Source organism: Salvia splendens, chromosome 22 (genome assembly GCF_004379255.2).
Source record: "Salvia splendens isolate huo1 chromosome 22, SspV2, whole genome shotgun sequence".
In the NCBI taxonomy this organism is placed as follows: Eukaryota; Viridiplantae; Streptophyta; class Magnoliopsida; order Lamiales; family Lamiaceae; genus Salvia; species Salvia splendens.
This window is the reverse complement of record NC_056053.1, coordinates 25,079,742-25,092,542: the sequence shown is the minus strand read 5'-3', so window position 1 is coordinate 25,092,542 and position 12,801 is coordinate 25,079,742. Positions and strand designations below refer to the sequence as shown.

Genomic DNA, 12,801 nt, shown 5'->3' with positions numbered 1-12,801 from the left:
AAACAAGACAAGTAAAGGCGACCGCGAATTGCCCTAGTCACTGGGAAAACTAGAGAAGTTTCACCCCTTCTCTGTGTGAGTGTGTGTGTGTGTTTCTGAAGCAACTAATAAACAGACAGCCATAAAAAAGCTTCAACATTCCTTCATAGATAAGATCACCCAACATCTGATGCAAAATCAGATTATAATATATAGCAAATCTTGAAAATATATATTTATACATGTCAAAGTTGCATCAGATTCAGATGCTGTAATTACAGAGTATGTATTCCATTCTGATAATTTTACGACCCGGTTGCAACTATGCTCGTTAAGCCAAGCTGCAGCCTGATCCCCAGCCTAGTACTGTAATTGAAGAGCGAAAAAACTGCAAAATGTTCTCACAAACAGTACCTAAACGCGCTCGTTCTTCCTAGCGCCATCCATTTGAGAACTCTCCTCTTGAAACATATACTTGAGACCTAATCAAACTTTTCTTTAGCATAAAACCAGGCATTACCATGAACTCAACTTTGTACCTTTCGTTGTCCATAACCTCGTACACCTTGAGCTCGTCCACAACCTCCATGTAAACATCCACGAACTCAGCTCCTGGCTTAACACCGAAGATTTCAGCTTTAGGCTCAATATAACCAATCAGTGCCTGCAAATACCACACACATCTCGCCATTCTGATAAATGCACGATAAAACGGAGTACACGGGTGAATCCCATTAGCCACGAGATTCCTATGGTCTAAATTACCGAAAAATGATTCCTCCATCCTGGGATGAACTACTAGCATGTATTTATCCCTGCAAAACTCGGCAAAACTAGATTGCGGGTCATCAGTTAACGCAACGATTGGGTCATCCAACTTCATAATGTTCCCTAAAAAGCAAGGCTGTTGCAGAAACCCACGAAACATCCTTCTGGTGATGTAAGCTTCGAATGCGTACTTCTTGTGTGACCTCTTTACATATACAACCGATGATTGTATTGCGTAGGCAGCTTGGTCTAGATCCCAATCCGAATGTTTCATCAAGGCAATCAATGGCTTTGCAAAATCATGAATAGCTTTTCCAACTGCCCTGACAAGACTCTCCAACGTATGATGATTCAAACCCGCAAACATTTCCCTCTCGCGCTCCTCAATCTCTTCAGCCAGCTTCGTGTTCTTCGTTTCCAACTCCAGAAGCTTTTTACGCAAACTAGCAACTTTCTTGCCCTTACTCTTGGCTTGGGACTTCAACTTCTCCAGCTGCTGCTCCATAACCTTAACTTCAGCAAGAAAACGAGCTGAGCCAGCGGAAAAGGCATTAGCTTCCTTCAATTGCTCCTCCTCATAAGCCTTCTTGATCTTGCCAAGCGTATCGAGCTGAAACATAACCTCTTCGTCAGCAAATCTAACTTTCACCGGATCATAGCGAATGTAAGCTTCTTGGAGCTTCATGTATGCTATTTTTACCGCCAGAAGCGTGTCGAACAGCTGCACAAGCTCCACACGAGCGCAAAGATCACCGTGGTTTTTCACCTCCGGAGAGATTTTCTTGGCACAAAACCGAACATCTTCGCTATGTTCTCCATCCATTAAATGAGAATTGTCGCCAGCAATCACGGGATAAACATGGCCGTGGTCCACAGTCTCCGACGTATGAAATACACCAATGGATCTAAATTTACAAACTTTGGCGAATTTTGACACGATTTCAGATATATTTGCAGAGGGTTTAAGGGGTTTAGAACTAGCTGCAAGCTCCATCCCCTGATTATCTGAATCCAATCCCATTTGCCAAAAAATCCAACCTAATCCAAGATCTGCTGTTAATGAACAGCATCATATAAATCTCACTAATAAGAACCACACTTTTTAAAGTAATTTAGTGAGAAAACATAAAACAAACACTTGCTACAGGAAAAAGCCTCAATGCGGGGAACCAAAACCGAAATTCCCGCTGCAAAGAGCTCGAGAAAAAAATTGGGGGTTTCAAACACTTCCGGAAATAAAGGGATTTAAAAAGGAGGAAATGCTCTCCAATTAAAATATCTAACGCAGAAAAAGAGCTAAAAAATTCAAAATTAAATCAAATCAAACTAATTAAATTGCCAAATCATGCAAAAGCGAGAAAAAGCTCAAAAAATGTGGAGCAAGGCGTACCGCAGAAGGCTCAAAACGGAGCAGACAGCAGCAGTGATGGTGACGCTGCTGTTTCCGGCATTGATGAGTCAGATAAAGGCGAGCGAATTGGGGACATCAATCATTAGGGTTTATAAAGCCCGATTTGGGGGAAACTGGAAAGGGTAAAAACACAACGGTTTCGAAGAAAGATGTGAGTGTGAAGCTGCTCATACTGAGCGGTAGTTTGTTTAATTTGGAATCTGACAACACGCACTGCACGTCTCAGTGCGTGGAACGACGCCGTTTCGAGCTGGATTGTGTGTGTGTGTGTTTCGAGGAGGAAAAGAACACGACGGAATCTGCACTGTGGGATCTGCCGGTTGCACGGAAACAGAGAGGAGGGAAAAGTTTCGAATTTGAGTTAGGGGCATTGGTGTAATTTCAGTTAAATCATTTACTATTATTTTTTAAGGAAATGCTATGCGGCCATAATGTGGCTGACCATAAAATGACATTTTAGTAAATATAAATACTATGGATAGAAATCATTTAATTACCTTATTCAATGCTTACACAATATTTACCCTATTACCCTTTTACTTAATTGCGGTAGTAAATTTCAATTCCACAATCCGTTATTTATATTTCTTTTGTTTTAAAGCTCTTTCAGTTTTTATTTTTTATTTTTACTAATATATTTTTATGTATGATGTATTATTTATTTAAATATAATGTGTATAGTCCAGTTATTAATTATACGATTGAGAAACTGGAAATTTGATTTATATAATTTTATACTTATTGAATTTATTTATAACAATAAATATTTGTTATTAATCATTGAAATATATAGTATTATAGCTTCATAGTCAATATATTTATTTGTATGCTAGTGATACGTATATACTAATTACTAGTATTGCATACGCATATATTACTATTTAATATTTTGTGAAATGTTTAAACTCTCCATTATTTTAATAAATCTGTGATTAATTAAAATTCTTCTTAAAATTTAAGATCAACTAAAATTTGAATTAATCAATTAATAAATAACTTATAAATTATAATCATTGAAATTGTAATTAAATTAGTGATCAAAATTGAAACTGAACTATGATTAATTGAAACTAAATTACTATGATGCAATAATAAAAAAATAATATTTTTTATATGGAATCAAACTATAATATGGTTAATAATTAAAATTTAACAAAAAAAGAAAATGAAACCAATGCATTTACGAACATAATAAATTAAAAATATAAAAAAATTATTCAACTACATGGGTTATACTTATATTTGCATAAAAGATATTAGGAGTTGTATATTTCAAGTAAATGGCACAATAGTCTCAACATGTTTACTCTTTTTGAGGTGTATCGATTTTGTTGAATTAACATTAATTACACAAATTTTTATTAATATTTTAAGTTTATGGCTGGCCATATTATGGCCATTTAGCATCACTCTATTTTTTAACGAGTAGTTATTTGGATATTGAAATTATTAGTACGGACACGGTAAATGTGTACAATAGTAGTACTCTTTCTCTCTCATATTATTCGTATTTTTTTAGATTATAAATTTGAGATTTTTTTTATGTAATTACATTAGGGCACCCACGATGGGGCGCCCGATGGCACGTCCGATGGCGGCCATCGTCCTCGGGCGCGGACGATGCCTCAATTGTGGGTGCCCGCCATCGTTCGCGCCCTACGCCCACGCCCGATGCATCGTCCGCGGAAGAAGTGCGGACGATGGCCTATCGTCCGCGCCATCGGGCGCCCCATAGTAGGCTAGGCGGACGATGGGCACGGACGATGGCCTATCGTCCGCACCATCGAGCGCCCCATTGTGGGCTCGGCGGACGATGTCACGCGTTTTTTTATTTTTTTTTCCGAATTTTGTCTATGTAAACCTCAGTGCGCAACCAACAAGACCATGCTCAGCTCATGAACGACATGATTGAAGAAGTGTGGGCCTGTAACCGCCGTCGCTGAGTTTGCGTATTTTTTTAATTCTTATTGTAATGTATTAATTTTTATAAATGAAATGAAGTTTTTTCCCAAATTTTGTAGTTATTTAAATATTCAAATAAAAGAAAATGCATAAGGCGCGCCTTAGGGCGCCCCACTGCAGGTGTGGTGTAGGAGGATAAAACTGATGACGTGGCGCGCCCCATTGCTAATGGCCTAAGTATTTTAAGTGTAATGTAATAAAAAAATACTAATTAACTATAATATTTAAATCAAATACCATAATTCTTACTAAAATAAAAATAGTGTAAGTAATTTGGGACGAGTCAAAACAGAAACGTGCAAGTAACATTCTCGAAGAGATTATTATTTAATTTTCGGCGACCAAGATATAAATCATCATAAAAAACAATGTCTAACTATCCTATCCTGTTTTATTTCTAACATTCTCGTGCACATACTTGTCTAACATACTAACTTAAGTACTAAGTCAGCATTTAATAAAAAGAATGTGAAGAGGACATGCTCAACCACGCTTTCTACTTTGATTTATTTATGACATGCTCGTGCAAATATATGTTGGACTTTACCAAATCAACAATTTCAAGAATATGAAAAACTGGATGAAGCCATGAAGGGAAGGAGTCGTTAAGTTGTTATAAACATTTGATAGTAGTATATGATACATTATACATAAGTTAAAATGTCCAAACATGCTTAGTTGTATTGATGAAATAAAAAATGATTTAATACTGAATTTATAAGTTAGGAAGGAGTATTTCATATACAACTAATTGTTATTTATATTATGATTTCGCTAGAATAATAGAATACCAAAAGTTTGGGTACAAACAATTTAGTACAGTGCACTTTTGTTTATGTAACAATAAAAAAATGCGATTTATTGGAGTATATATACCAGGGCAAAATAATACCACCAAACAAAGTCTTTAATTTCTAGCCACTAGCATTAATGATTTCATTCACAATTATAAAATTAAGCATCAATATTAGTAAAACTTACATATCACTTATTAGGTTTTAGTTTGGCAATTTATTGATTACAAAATTTGGAGCCATGCAAGTTTTATGTGGATTGTATTAATGGAATAAAGGAATTAAATAATTCATAATCTTTGTAATGAAAACAAAGATTACCAATAGGTTGTAAATAAATAAATAAAAACATATATTGGGCGTATTCAAAGCAAAAAGCTCAAATAGATTTTGCCCCACACGCCACACACCAATCTCTCTTTACTTTATTTTACAAGTTTTGATTACATTATGATTTATCTTACATTTTTAAAACTTTGAATTATGTCCCACCATCCACTCCATAATATAAGTCCCCCACTATTAATTTTATTTCCAGTTTATTCATCTCCAATTACTCCATATTGTATGCTTTGTGGGTGACAACACCTGCGTTGACAAATTATCTAGGGCACAAAAATTATTTTGTACACAAATTATTGTGTACAAAAATTATTTCTTGTAATTACAAGTTTTAAATAATCGTTCTCGATCATGCATGGAGGTATTATTTTTTGTAAATATTAGCGTTATATAGTTCGATTTAAGTATTAACTAGGAAACTAGTGAAAGTTTATTAGCGTTATATTTTTCATTGCTTGCTTTTGACCGTGATTTATAAAACTCTCTTATAAGAAAAATAGTCAGAAGCAAATTACAATATTTTACTATGTGTAATCTAAAAACATATACCAAAAGATATATAAATGTAATTATGTGATCATAAGTTTCTGTATGCATATCGTAGTTCAATTGTTTGCACCAAAATATCGACTAAACATAATACTCCATCAATAATATTACAATTATTTACTTGCATATGCACCAATAACACATTACAAAAATTAAAGATACGCCATTAATTCATACTCCCTCCGTCCCGGACTACTTGCACTTATTTCCTTTCTGGGCGTCCCAAGTTATTTGCACTCTTTCCATTTTTAGTAAAAATTATCACCTACAGCCGCAATTGTTGACTTTGCTATACACTCATTCCTTAATCTCCGTGCCGAAAAGGAAATGTGCGAGTAGTCCGAGACGGAGGGAGTACAATACTACAAGTAAAATCAAAATATGCTGTCATTTCATTTATTTGTGTTGGTATCAAATGATTGAATGGATGTATTGTCTGTCACATTATTAGCTACAATTATTAATAACCCTTTTGGTGTCATTTAAATTACATGTTCTTTTTAAGAAACTTTTAATTAAAGTATATTTATATGAATAACTGAAATAATGAAGTATGAAATAGTATTGCTCATCAAATTAATAATATGATGTACATATATACATGTTCAACTAAGGAAAATACGAGTTAAGAATAGATAACTAACAAATACTGTAACACATATAAAATTAATAGTAATCAAATTAAGATCTGACTTTAATAAAATACGTGAGCAAGACCGGAATATTAAAACTTCTAAAAAATGAAAATATCTATGACTTTGGAAATGAATATTCTGATTGTGCTACATGCTGCCGCTTAACGAAATTAATACTCTTTAAACATTTTCAAACGAAGGAAAATAAAATACTACTAATAGATTAAAAATGTGTGATTATTTGACCAAAGCGCCGACCATTGCCGTCCGCCGACAGCCGCCCTCAAATTAAAACTAATTCCTTCAAAATTCAAAAGGGCATAAAAAATAAATAACGAAATTTAAAATTCAGACACGTTAGCTAAGAATCTTCTAATACTGTACACGTGTGGGGTTGCTACGTGCGACATTCCGAATTAAGAATCCATTTGTCCGTTCGAGTTAAACCGGCTTTATATATGCTATACAGCAGGAACATCATTCTCGTTTGACGTATATTTAATATTATTCATTTTGATTCATATATTTAGTTGGATTCTAATACATTAAAAATGTTATTGAAGTTTTTAATTTCACAAAATTCATAAAAATCAAAACTCGATTTGCTCGTTTATTAATTTATTTGAAATTATAGAGAAAATGAGCAAATCGAGATTTGATTTTTATGAATTTTGTGAAATTAAAAACTTAAATAATATTTTTTAATGTATTAGAATCAAAATAAATATATAAATCCGAACGAACAATATTAAATCTACGTCAAACGAGAGTGGTGCTCACATAAGATATGTAGAATATCATTCCTCCATGAATATAGATTTGTCGCAATCCTCAAAATTTAAAATCTAAACTAATGTAATAATTAAAATGGATGTATTACCAAAGTTTGTGATATCATCGTCATATTAATTAATATATGATGCATCTATTTTGTAATTTCATACTAAACTAAGTTATAGTATGTTTCAAAGATCAACACAAAGTTAAAGATAGTAATAAAATGGAGTAATACACATTTTTTGTCATTTCAGAGTTTCTAAAATCAGCGCACACTAAGTTTTATTATAATTTCATAAAAAATAGTAATCCATTATTTTATTTCTCAATTCACATTTTATCTCACATCGACTTAATGATGATCCTAGCTGGTCTATATAAGTATGGATAACTCTCACCCTTATAAGCCTTTTAAGAGGCGAGTGACTCATTTCTAATATGGTATCAGAGCGGGCTCAAGTCGATGATGAATTTTATCTCTTTAACTCTTCTCTTGCCTACCCACGTGATGGAAGTCCGATGTGTCATATCTCTTTAACTCTTCTCTTGCCTACCCACGTGATGGAAATCCGATGTATCATTCCTGACTCACAAGCTCTTAAATCTTATCCCACATCAACTTGGTGATGATCCTAACTTATCTATTAACACTCTAATAACACATTTTGTGAGATGAAACAAGTACTACTACACTGTAGATCTTCCCAATATAATTACAAAAATTACTAGTGTTTTCTCAATCACATGTAGCTCTATTTTTTTCCTACTACTACTATTATTTATAGTAGTACTAGTATTTATCTACCGAATAACATTCATCCATTTTCAAGAACAGTATTACAATTTCATCAATCATTTTTAAAAAATTAAAATAAACACAGTAAAAATACATTATTAAAATTTTCTACCGTTTCCCACCTTTTCAAGATTTGAAATACTAACACAAACCTCACCAGTCACCCCCTACCACACAAGTAAAGAAATCATAATAATTAATTAATCCAAATTATTATGGACCATTAATTCAAAATCTAAAATCTAGAAATAGGGCTTCAAATTCTTTTGATTAGTCTCAAATCACTCTCTTAACAAATAACTAGCTCTTTTTCAACAAAAAAAACCTCCATTTTCAAATTCCCCGCAGCTTCAATTCCCCCAATTCTTCAACAATCATTCTCTCAAAATCGTCCAGATTCCACCGTCGATGTCGGAGATCCACGGGGCGTCAAGCTCCGCTCGCGCCGCCTCGACAATGGCTCTGTCGCCGGAGAACGCTCTGTTCAACAAATATGAGGTCGGCAAGCTTCTCGGCTGCGGCGCCTTCGCCAAAGTCTACCACGCGCGCGACGTCGCAACCGGCCGCAGCGTCGCGATCAAGGTGATCAACAAGAGCCGGCTGAACAACAGCTCGACGCTGATGAACAACATCAAGCGCGAGATCTCGATCATGAGCCGCCTCAGGCATCCGAACATCGTGAAGCTGCTCGAGGTGCTCGCGACGAAGAGGAAGATTTTCTTCGTTTTGGAGTTCGTCAAAGGCGGTGAGCTCTTCGCGAAGGTCGCCAAGGGCAGATTCGCCGAGGATCTGGCGAGGAAGTATTTCCAGCAGCTCATCTCCGCCGTGAGCTACTGCCATTCCAGGGGCGTCTACCACCGCGATCTGAAGCCGGAGAATTTGTTACTCGATGAGAATTGCGATTTGAAGGTTTCCGATTTCGGTTTGAGCGCGCTTTCCGATCACGTGCGATCCGACGGATTACTGCACACGCTCTGCGGCACGCCTGCGTACGTGGCGCCGGAGATCCTCGCGAAGAGAGGCTACGACGGCGCGAAGGTGGATGTGTGGTCGTGCGGCGTCGTTTTGTTCGTCCTCACCGCAGGTTACTTGCCGTTTAACGATCCGAATTTGATGAATATGTATAAGAAGATCTACAAAGGCGAATTCCGGTGCCCTAAGTGGATTTCGCCGGATCTGAAACGATTCTTCTGTCGATTGCTCGACACGAATCCCGAAATCAGAATCTCAATCGATGAAATCAAGCTCGATCCGTGGTTTAAAAACGGTTATTCGGAGGTGAAATCGGAGAGCATCACCAATTTGACAAATCCTGAAGAGAGGAAAACGCAGGATCTGAACGCGTTTGACATCATCTCCTTCTCCCGGGGACTCGATCTCTCCGGACTGTTCGACGCGAAATTCGCAGCCGCGGAGGACGTCGACCGTCTCATGGCGGAGGAGCAGCCGGAGAGTGTGCTGGAGAAGGTGGAGGAGGTGGTGAAGGCGGAGAGCGGCGGCCTGCAGCTGAGGAAGACCAAGGAGTGCGGGGTGGAGCTCGAGGGGCAAAATGGTGATTTCGTAGTCTCGCTAGAGGTTTACCGGTTAACAGACCGGTTTGTGGTGGTGGAGGTGAAACGGAAGGCCGGAGACGCCACCGCTTTCGCCGGATTGTGGAATGAGAAGATTAGACCGGTGATTCTGCGGCGGCCGGAGGTGGAAGTTTCCGGCAGCAATTAGTTTCCCATTCGGCCCACGGCGGTTGGAGGGGTAGTTTCGTCATACTATTTGTTTGTTGTTTGAATATAAGTGTTTTTTTTTTTTCGTTTTATATTCTTTTTTTGGTATTCAACAACCGAGTTTGGAAATTAAAATCAGTGATTATTGAAAGAGTGTATATAGTTGATTTGAGAACGAGAACGAGAACGAGAACGAGAAAATGAAAATGAATTTGGGATTTTGAATATAGTTGTGTTTGTTTTGGTTTGTAATTCTTTATTACCATTATTCCGCAATCTAAGTACTTATATTATTTGAGGCTATATAGCTAACCTATTTTTTAAGAGGACCAACAAAACTTTGTTTCATCGTTGGCTAATAGCACTCTACTACTACTACTACTACTACAAAACTGCGATATACTCGAAGGATTTGTCACTGAATAAAATGCCAAGATCTAGAGCCGAGCCCCAGAACTGGGTGATAGAGAGTGTTGATGTCTGAGCAGAGACGATGGTGCTTTGTCAACAAGCCGAGGCCTTATAACCTCGTTCAACACCTTCTCGTACTCCGCCGCCTCTCCATATCTTCTCCTCACCTCCACCAAGTGGAGAACCGGAGTGACCACGGAGATCTCCGCTTCAATCGCCAAAACCCCGTCTCGGCTCTCGAGTTCGATCAAGCCCCCGTCCTTCTTACTCACCCTCATCTTCGCAGCCCTCGCCCCCCTCTCGAGCCTCGATACGATGACGGCCACGGGCTTGCGCGACATGATCCGGCATCCCTTGTCCAAGCAAGACTCCGTCTCAAACAACTTCGACAGATCGAGTCCATCCGACAAGGATATGATGTCGAACGCGTTCATCTTCAAAAGGCGCCTCGCCTCGTCCCCATCCGACGTGACCTTGACCGGTTCGCCCTCCTTCCCCGCCTTGAACCATGAACTGCCCTTGATCTTAGCAATGGAAATTCTACTACTTGGATTCGGATCCAACATTCTTGAAATGAGCTTCTTGAGTTTAGGTGAAAACCAGCTAGGAAACCTATACTCTCCCCTGCTGATCTTCCTATACATCTCCATCACATTCGTGTCGTGGAACGGGAGATACCCGGCCAAGAGCACGAAAAGCACCACCCCGCACGACCACACATCCACGCCCGCCCCATCGTACCCGCTCCTCCCGATGATCTCTGGCGCCACGTAGGCAGGGGTGCCGCACGTCGTGTGGAGCAATCCATCCGCTCCCCTGCATTCAGCAACGCCACTCAATCCAAAATCCGACACCTTGATCCCCCCATCCTCGTCCAACAGGATGTTCTCGGGCTTGAGATCGCGGTGGCACACGCCTCTCCCGTGGCAGAACTCGACAGCATCGATCAGCTGCACAAAGTACTTCCTCCCAACATCCTCTGGGAGCCTCCCGTTCGCCTCCACCTTGCGGAAGAGCTCCCCTCCCCTCGCGTATTCCATCACGAAGTAGATTTTGGACTTGGTGGCCATGACCTCGTAGAGATGGACGACGTTTGGGTGCCTAACGCGCCTCATTACAGAGATCTCCCGCTCGATATGATCCATGATCCCAGCCTTCCGGACCTTGGCCTTGTCTACTACTTTGATGGCCACGCTCTGCCCCGTCTCCACGCACCTAGCGTGGTAGACTTTCGCGAACGACCCTTGGCCTAATAACCGCCCCAACTCGTATTTTTGCATCACTATAGTCCCCTTGTGATCCATACTCAAGCAAAAGCAACCAAAACCTATAAGGAAATCCACAAGAGAGGAAAAATCATGAGGCCTAAGTTGAATGTGATAGAATGTTATGTGAGATTCTTACAAGTTCCTTTTCTTTTACATACAAATGTATATTAAAAAAAGCCAAGACTATGAGCAAAACAAGCAATTTTCATATGCATTATCTACCATATGAAGACATAAACTAGTTTTCACCAACATAATAGTGATCAAATATTCAAAGTGTAGTGCTAAAATTGAGCAATCTTAGCTCTACGTTACTCTTTATAATAACATGAACTCAATTATGCCAAAAATTGCCTCTTAACTTTTACATGAACTCAATTATGGAAAAAATTATCTATAATTAAGAAGCCAATAACCAATAGTAAATTATTCATGTCATAACTATGCCAAAAAGGCCCAAATTTGGGAAATTGGTGACATAATCAAATCAAGAAAATGGATCAAAAGATGGAATTTTGATGGTAGCCCACATCACATAAACACCAGAAACACAATCCCAGATAACATTGAAAGAAAAGTAAATTGTGCATACCACTGAATTTTATGTGTGATTAAGCAGTTCTTGCACAGACGAGTAAAGATACATGAGAAAAGAATGTGTGATGATATAAATACTAGCTTAGGAATTTTCCTACAGCCAGCTGAAGATGTGTGAGCTCGTTGTTGTCAACATAAACGTGTGATTATTATAAAATAAAATAAATAAATAAAAAACTATGCAAAAAATATACTACAAAATACAGTTGTTGGCTGAAAGAATGGTCGTGGAAGTAGAAAGTGGGAGAAGGAATGTGACAGATAATATATTGCAAATGCAAGTGGAAAGCAACACGATGGAGACACCATTTATCTTGTCAAATAGATAAAGAGAAATTTAAAATGATGACACGATTTATCATGCCATGTATATCCATAAGAATTAAAGAAACCAAGTGTGATAATGGGTCAAATTATGTTAGCAATTTGATTCGATATAATGAGTAAAAAATGTTAGCAATTTAATTCGAGATAATGGGTCAAAAATGTAAGCAATTTAATTCGAAATTACAAGTTTAGTACTTTTCCATATTAGTTTAAGTGACAATTTTATTATTATAATAAGTTTCGTGCTGAATTTTAATGAACTCAGAAAATCTTGTGCGAAGCGATTGGTTTTCGTACGGAAAATTCAACATGGGACATTTTTGTTCTACATATATGGTCGAAAGTTAGGTACCACCAAGACCAGTGACATTTTTCGAGAAAATTGTCTTATGGAATATTTTTGTACGTTTCTTATGAAAATATGTTTTTATAGTTTACATGCACAATTTTGTTGGATTGAAGAATAA

General features: G+C 37.7%; 3 protein-coding genes across 6 annotated transcripts; 1 reads left to right on the top strand and 2 right to left on the bottom strand.

Moving 5' to 3' along the window:
* Positions 1 to 136: 136 nt before the first annotated feature.
* On the bottom strand, positions 137 to 2,456 carry LOC121786152 (protein GRAVITROPIC IN THE LIGHT 1-like). 4 transcript variants are annotated; one of them, XM_042184704.1, is made up of 3 exons: positions 2,138 to 2,456; positions 1,448 to 1,785; positions 137 to 1,357 (listed from the first exon to the last, which is right to left on the bottom strand). In XM_042184704.1, exons 2-3 carry the CDS (start codon positions 1,766 to 1,768, stop codon positions 413 to 415), a joined length of 1,266 nt encoding a protein of 421 aa, XP_042040638.1. In that variant the 5' UTR covers positions 1,769 to 1,785; positions 2,138 to 2,456; the 3' UTR covers positions 137 to 412. The 4 variants fall into 4 exon arrangements, with proteins under 4 accessions (XP_042040638.1, XP_042040637.1, XP_042040636.1 ...); XM_042184703.1 differs by having other exon boundaries at positions 137 to 1,800; XM_042184702.1 differs by having other exon boundaries at positions 137 to 1,797.
* Positions 2,457 to 8,178: 5,722 nt separating this feature from the next.
* On the top strand, positions 8,179 to 9,960 carry LOC121787347 (CBL-interacting serine/threonine-protein kinase 11-like). The gene has a single exon (XM_042186057.1). It carries the CDS (start codon positions 8,422 to 8,424, stop codon positions 9,730 to 9,732), a length of 1,311 nt encoding a protein of 436 aa, XP_042041991.1. The 5' UTR covers positions 8,179 to 8,421; the 3' UTR covers positions 9,733 to 9,960.
* On the bottom strand, positions 9,933 to 12,227 carry LOC121787348 (CBL-interacting protein kinase 2-like). Its single transcript, XM_042186058.1, has 2 exons — positions 12,003 to 12,227; positions 9,933 to 11,469 (listed from the first exon to the last, which is right to left on the bottom strand). Exon 2 carries the CDS (start codon positions 11,444 to 11,446, stop codon positions 10,169 to 10,171), a length of 1,278 nt encoding a protein of 425 aa, XP_042041992.1. The 5' UTR covers positions 11,447 to 11,469; positions 12,003 to 12,227; the 3' UTR covers positions 9,933 to 10,168.
* Positions 12,228 to 12,801: the final 574 nt, after the last annotated feature.

What these genes read in the sequence shown, in the direction of transcription:
- LOC121786152 (XM_042184703.1), bottom strand. Translation starts at nt 1,768, where the DNA reads ATGGGATTGGATTCAGATAATCAGGGGATGGAGCTTGCAGCTAGTTCT.
- LOC121787347 (XM_042186057.1), top strand. Translation starts at nt 8,422, where the DNA reads ATGTCGGAGATCCACGGGGCGTCAAGCTCCGCTCGCGCCGCCTCGACA.
- LOC121787348 (XM_042186058.1), bottom strand. Translation starts at nt 11,446, where the DNA reads ATGGATCACAAGGGGACTATAGTGATGCAAAAATACGAGTTGGGGCGG.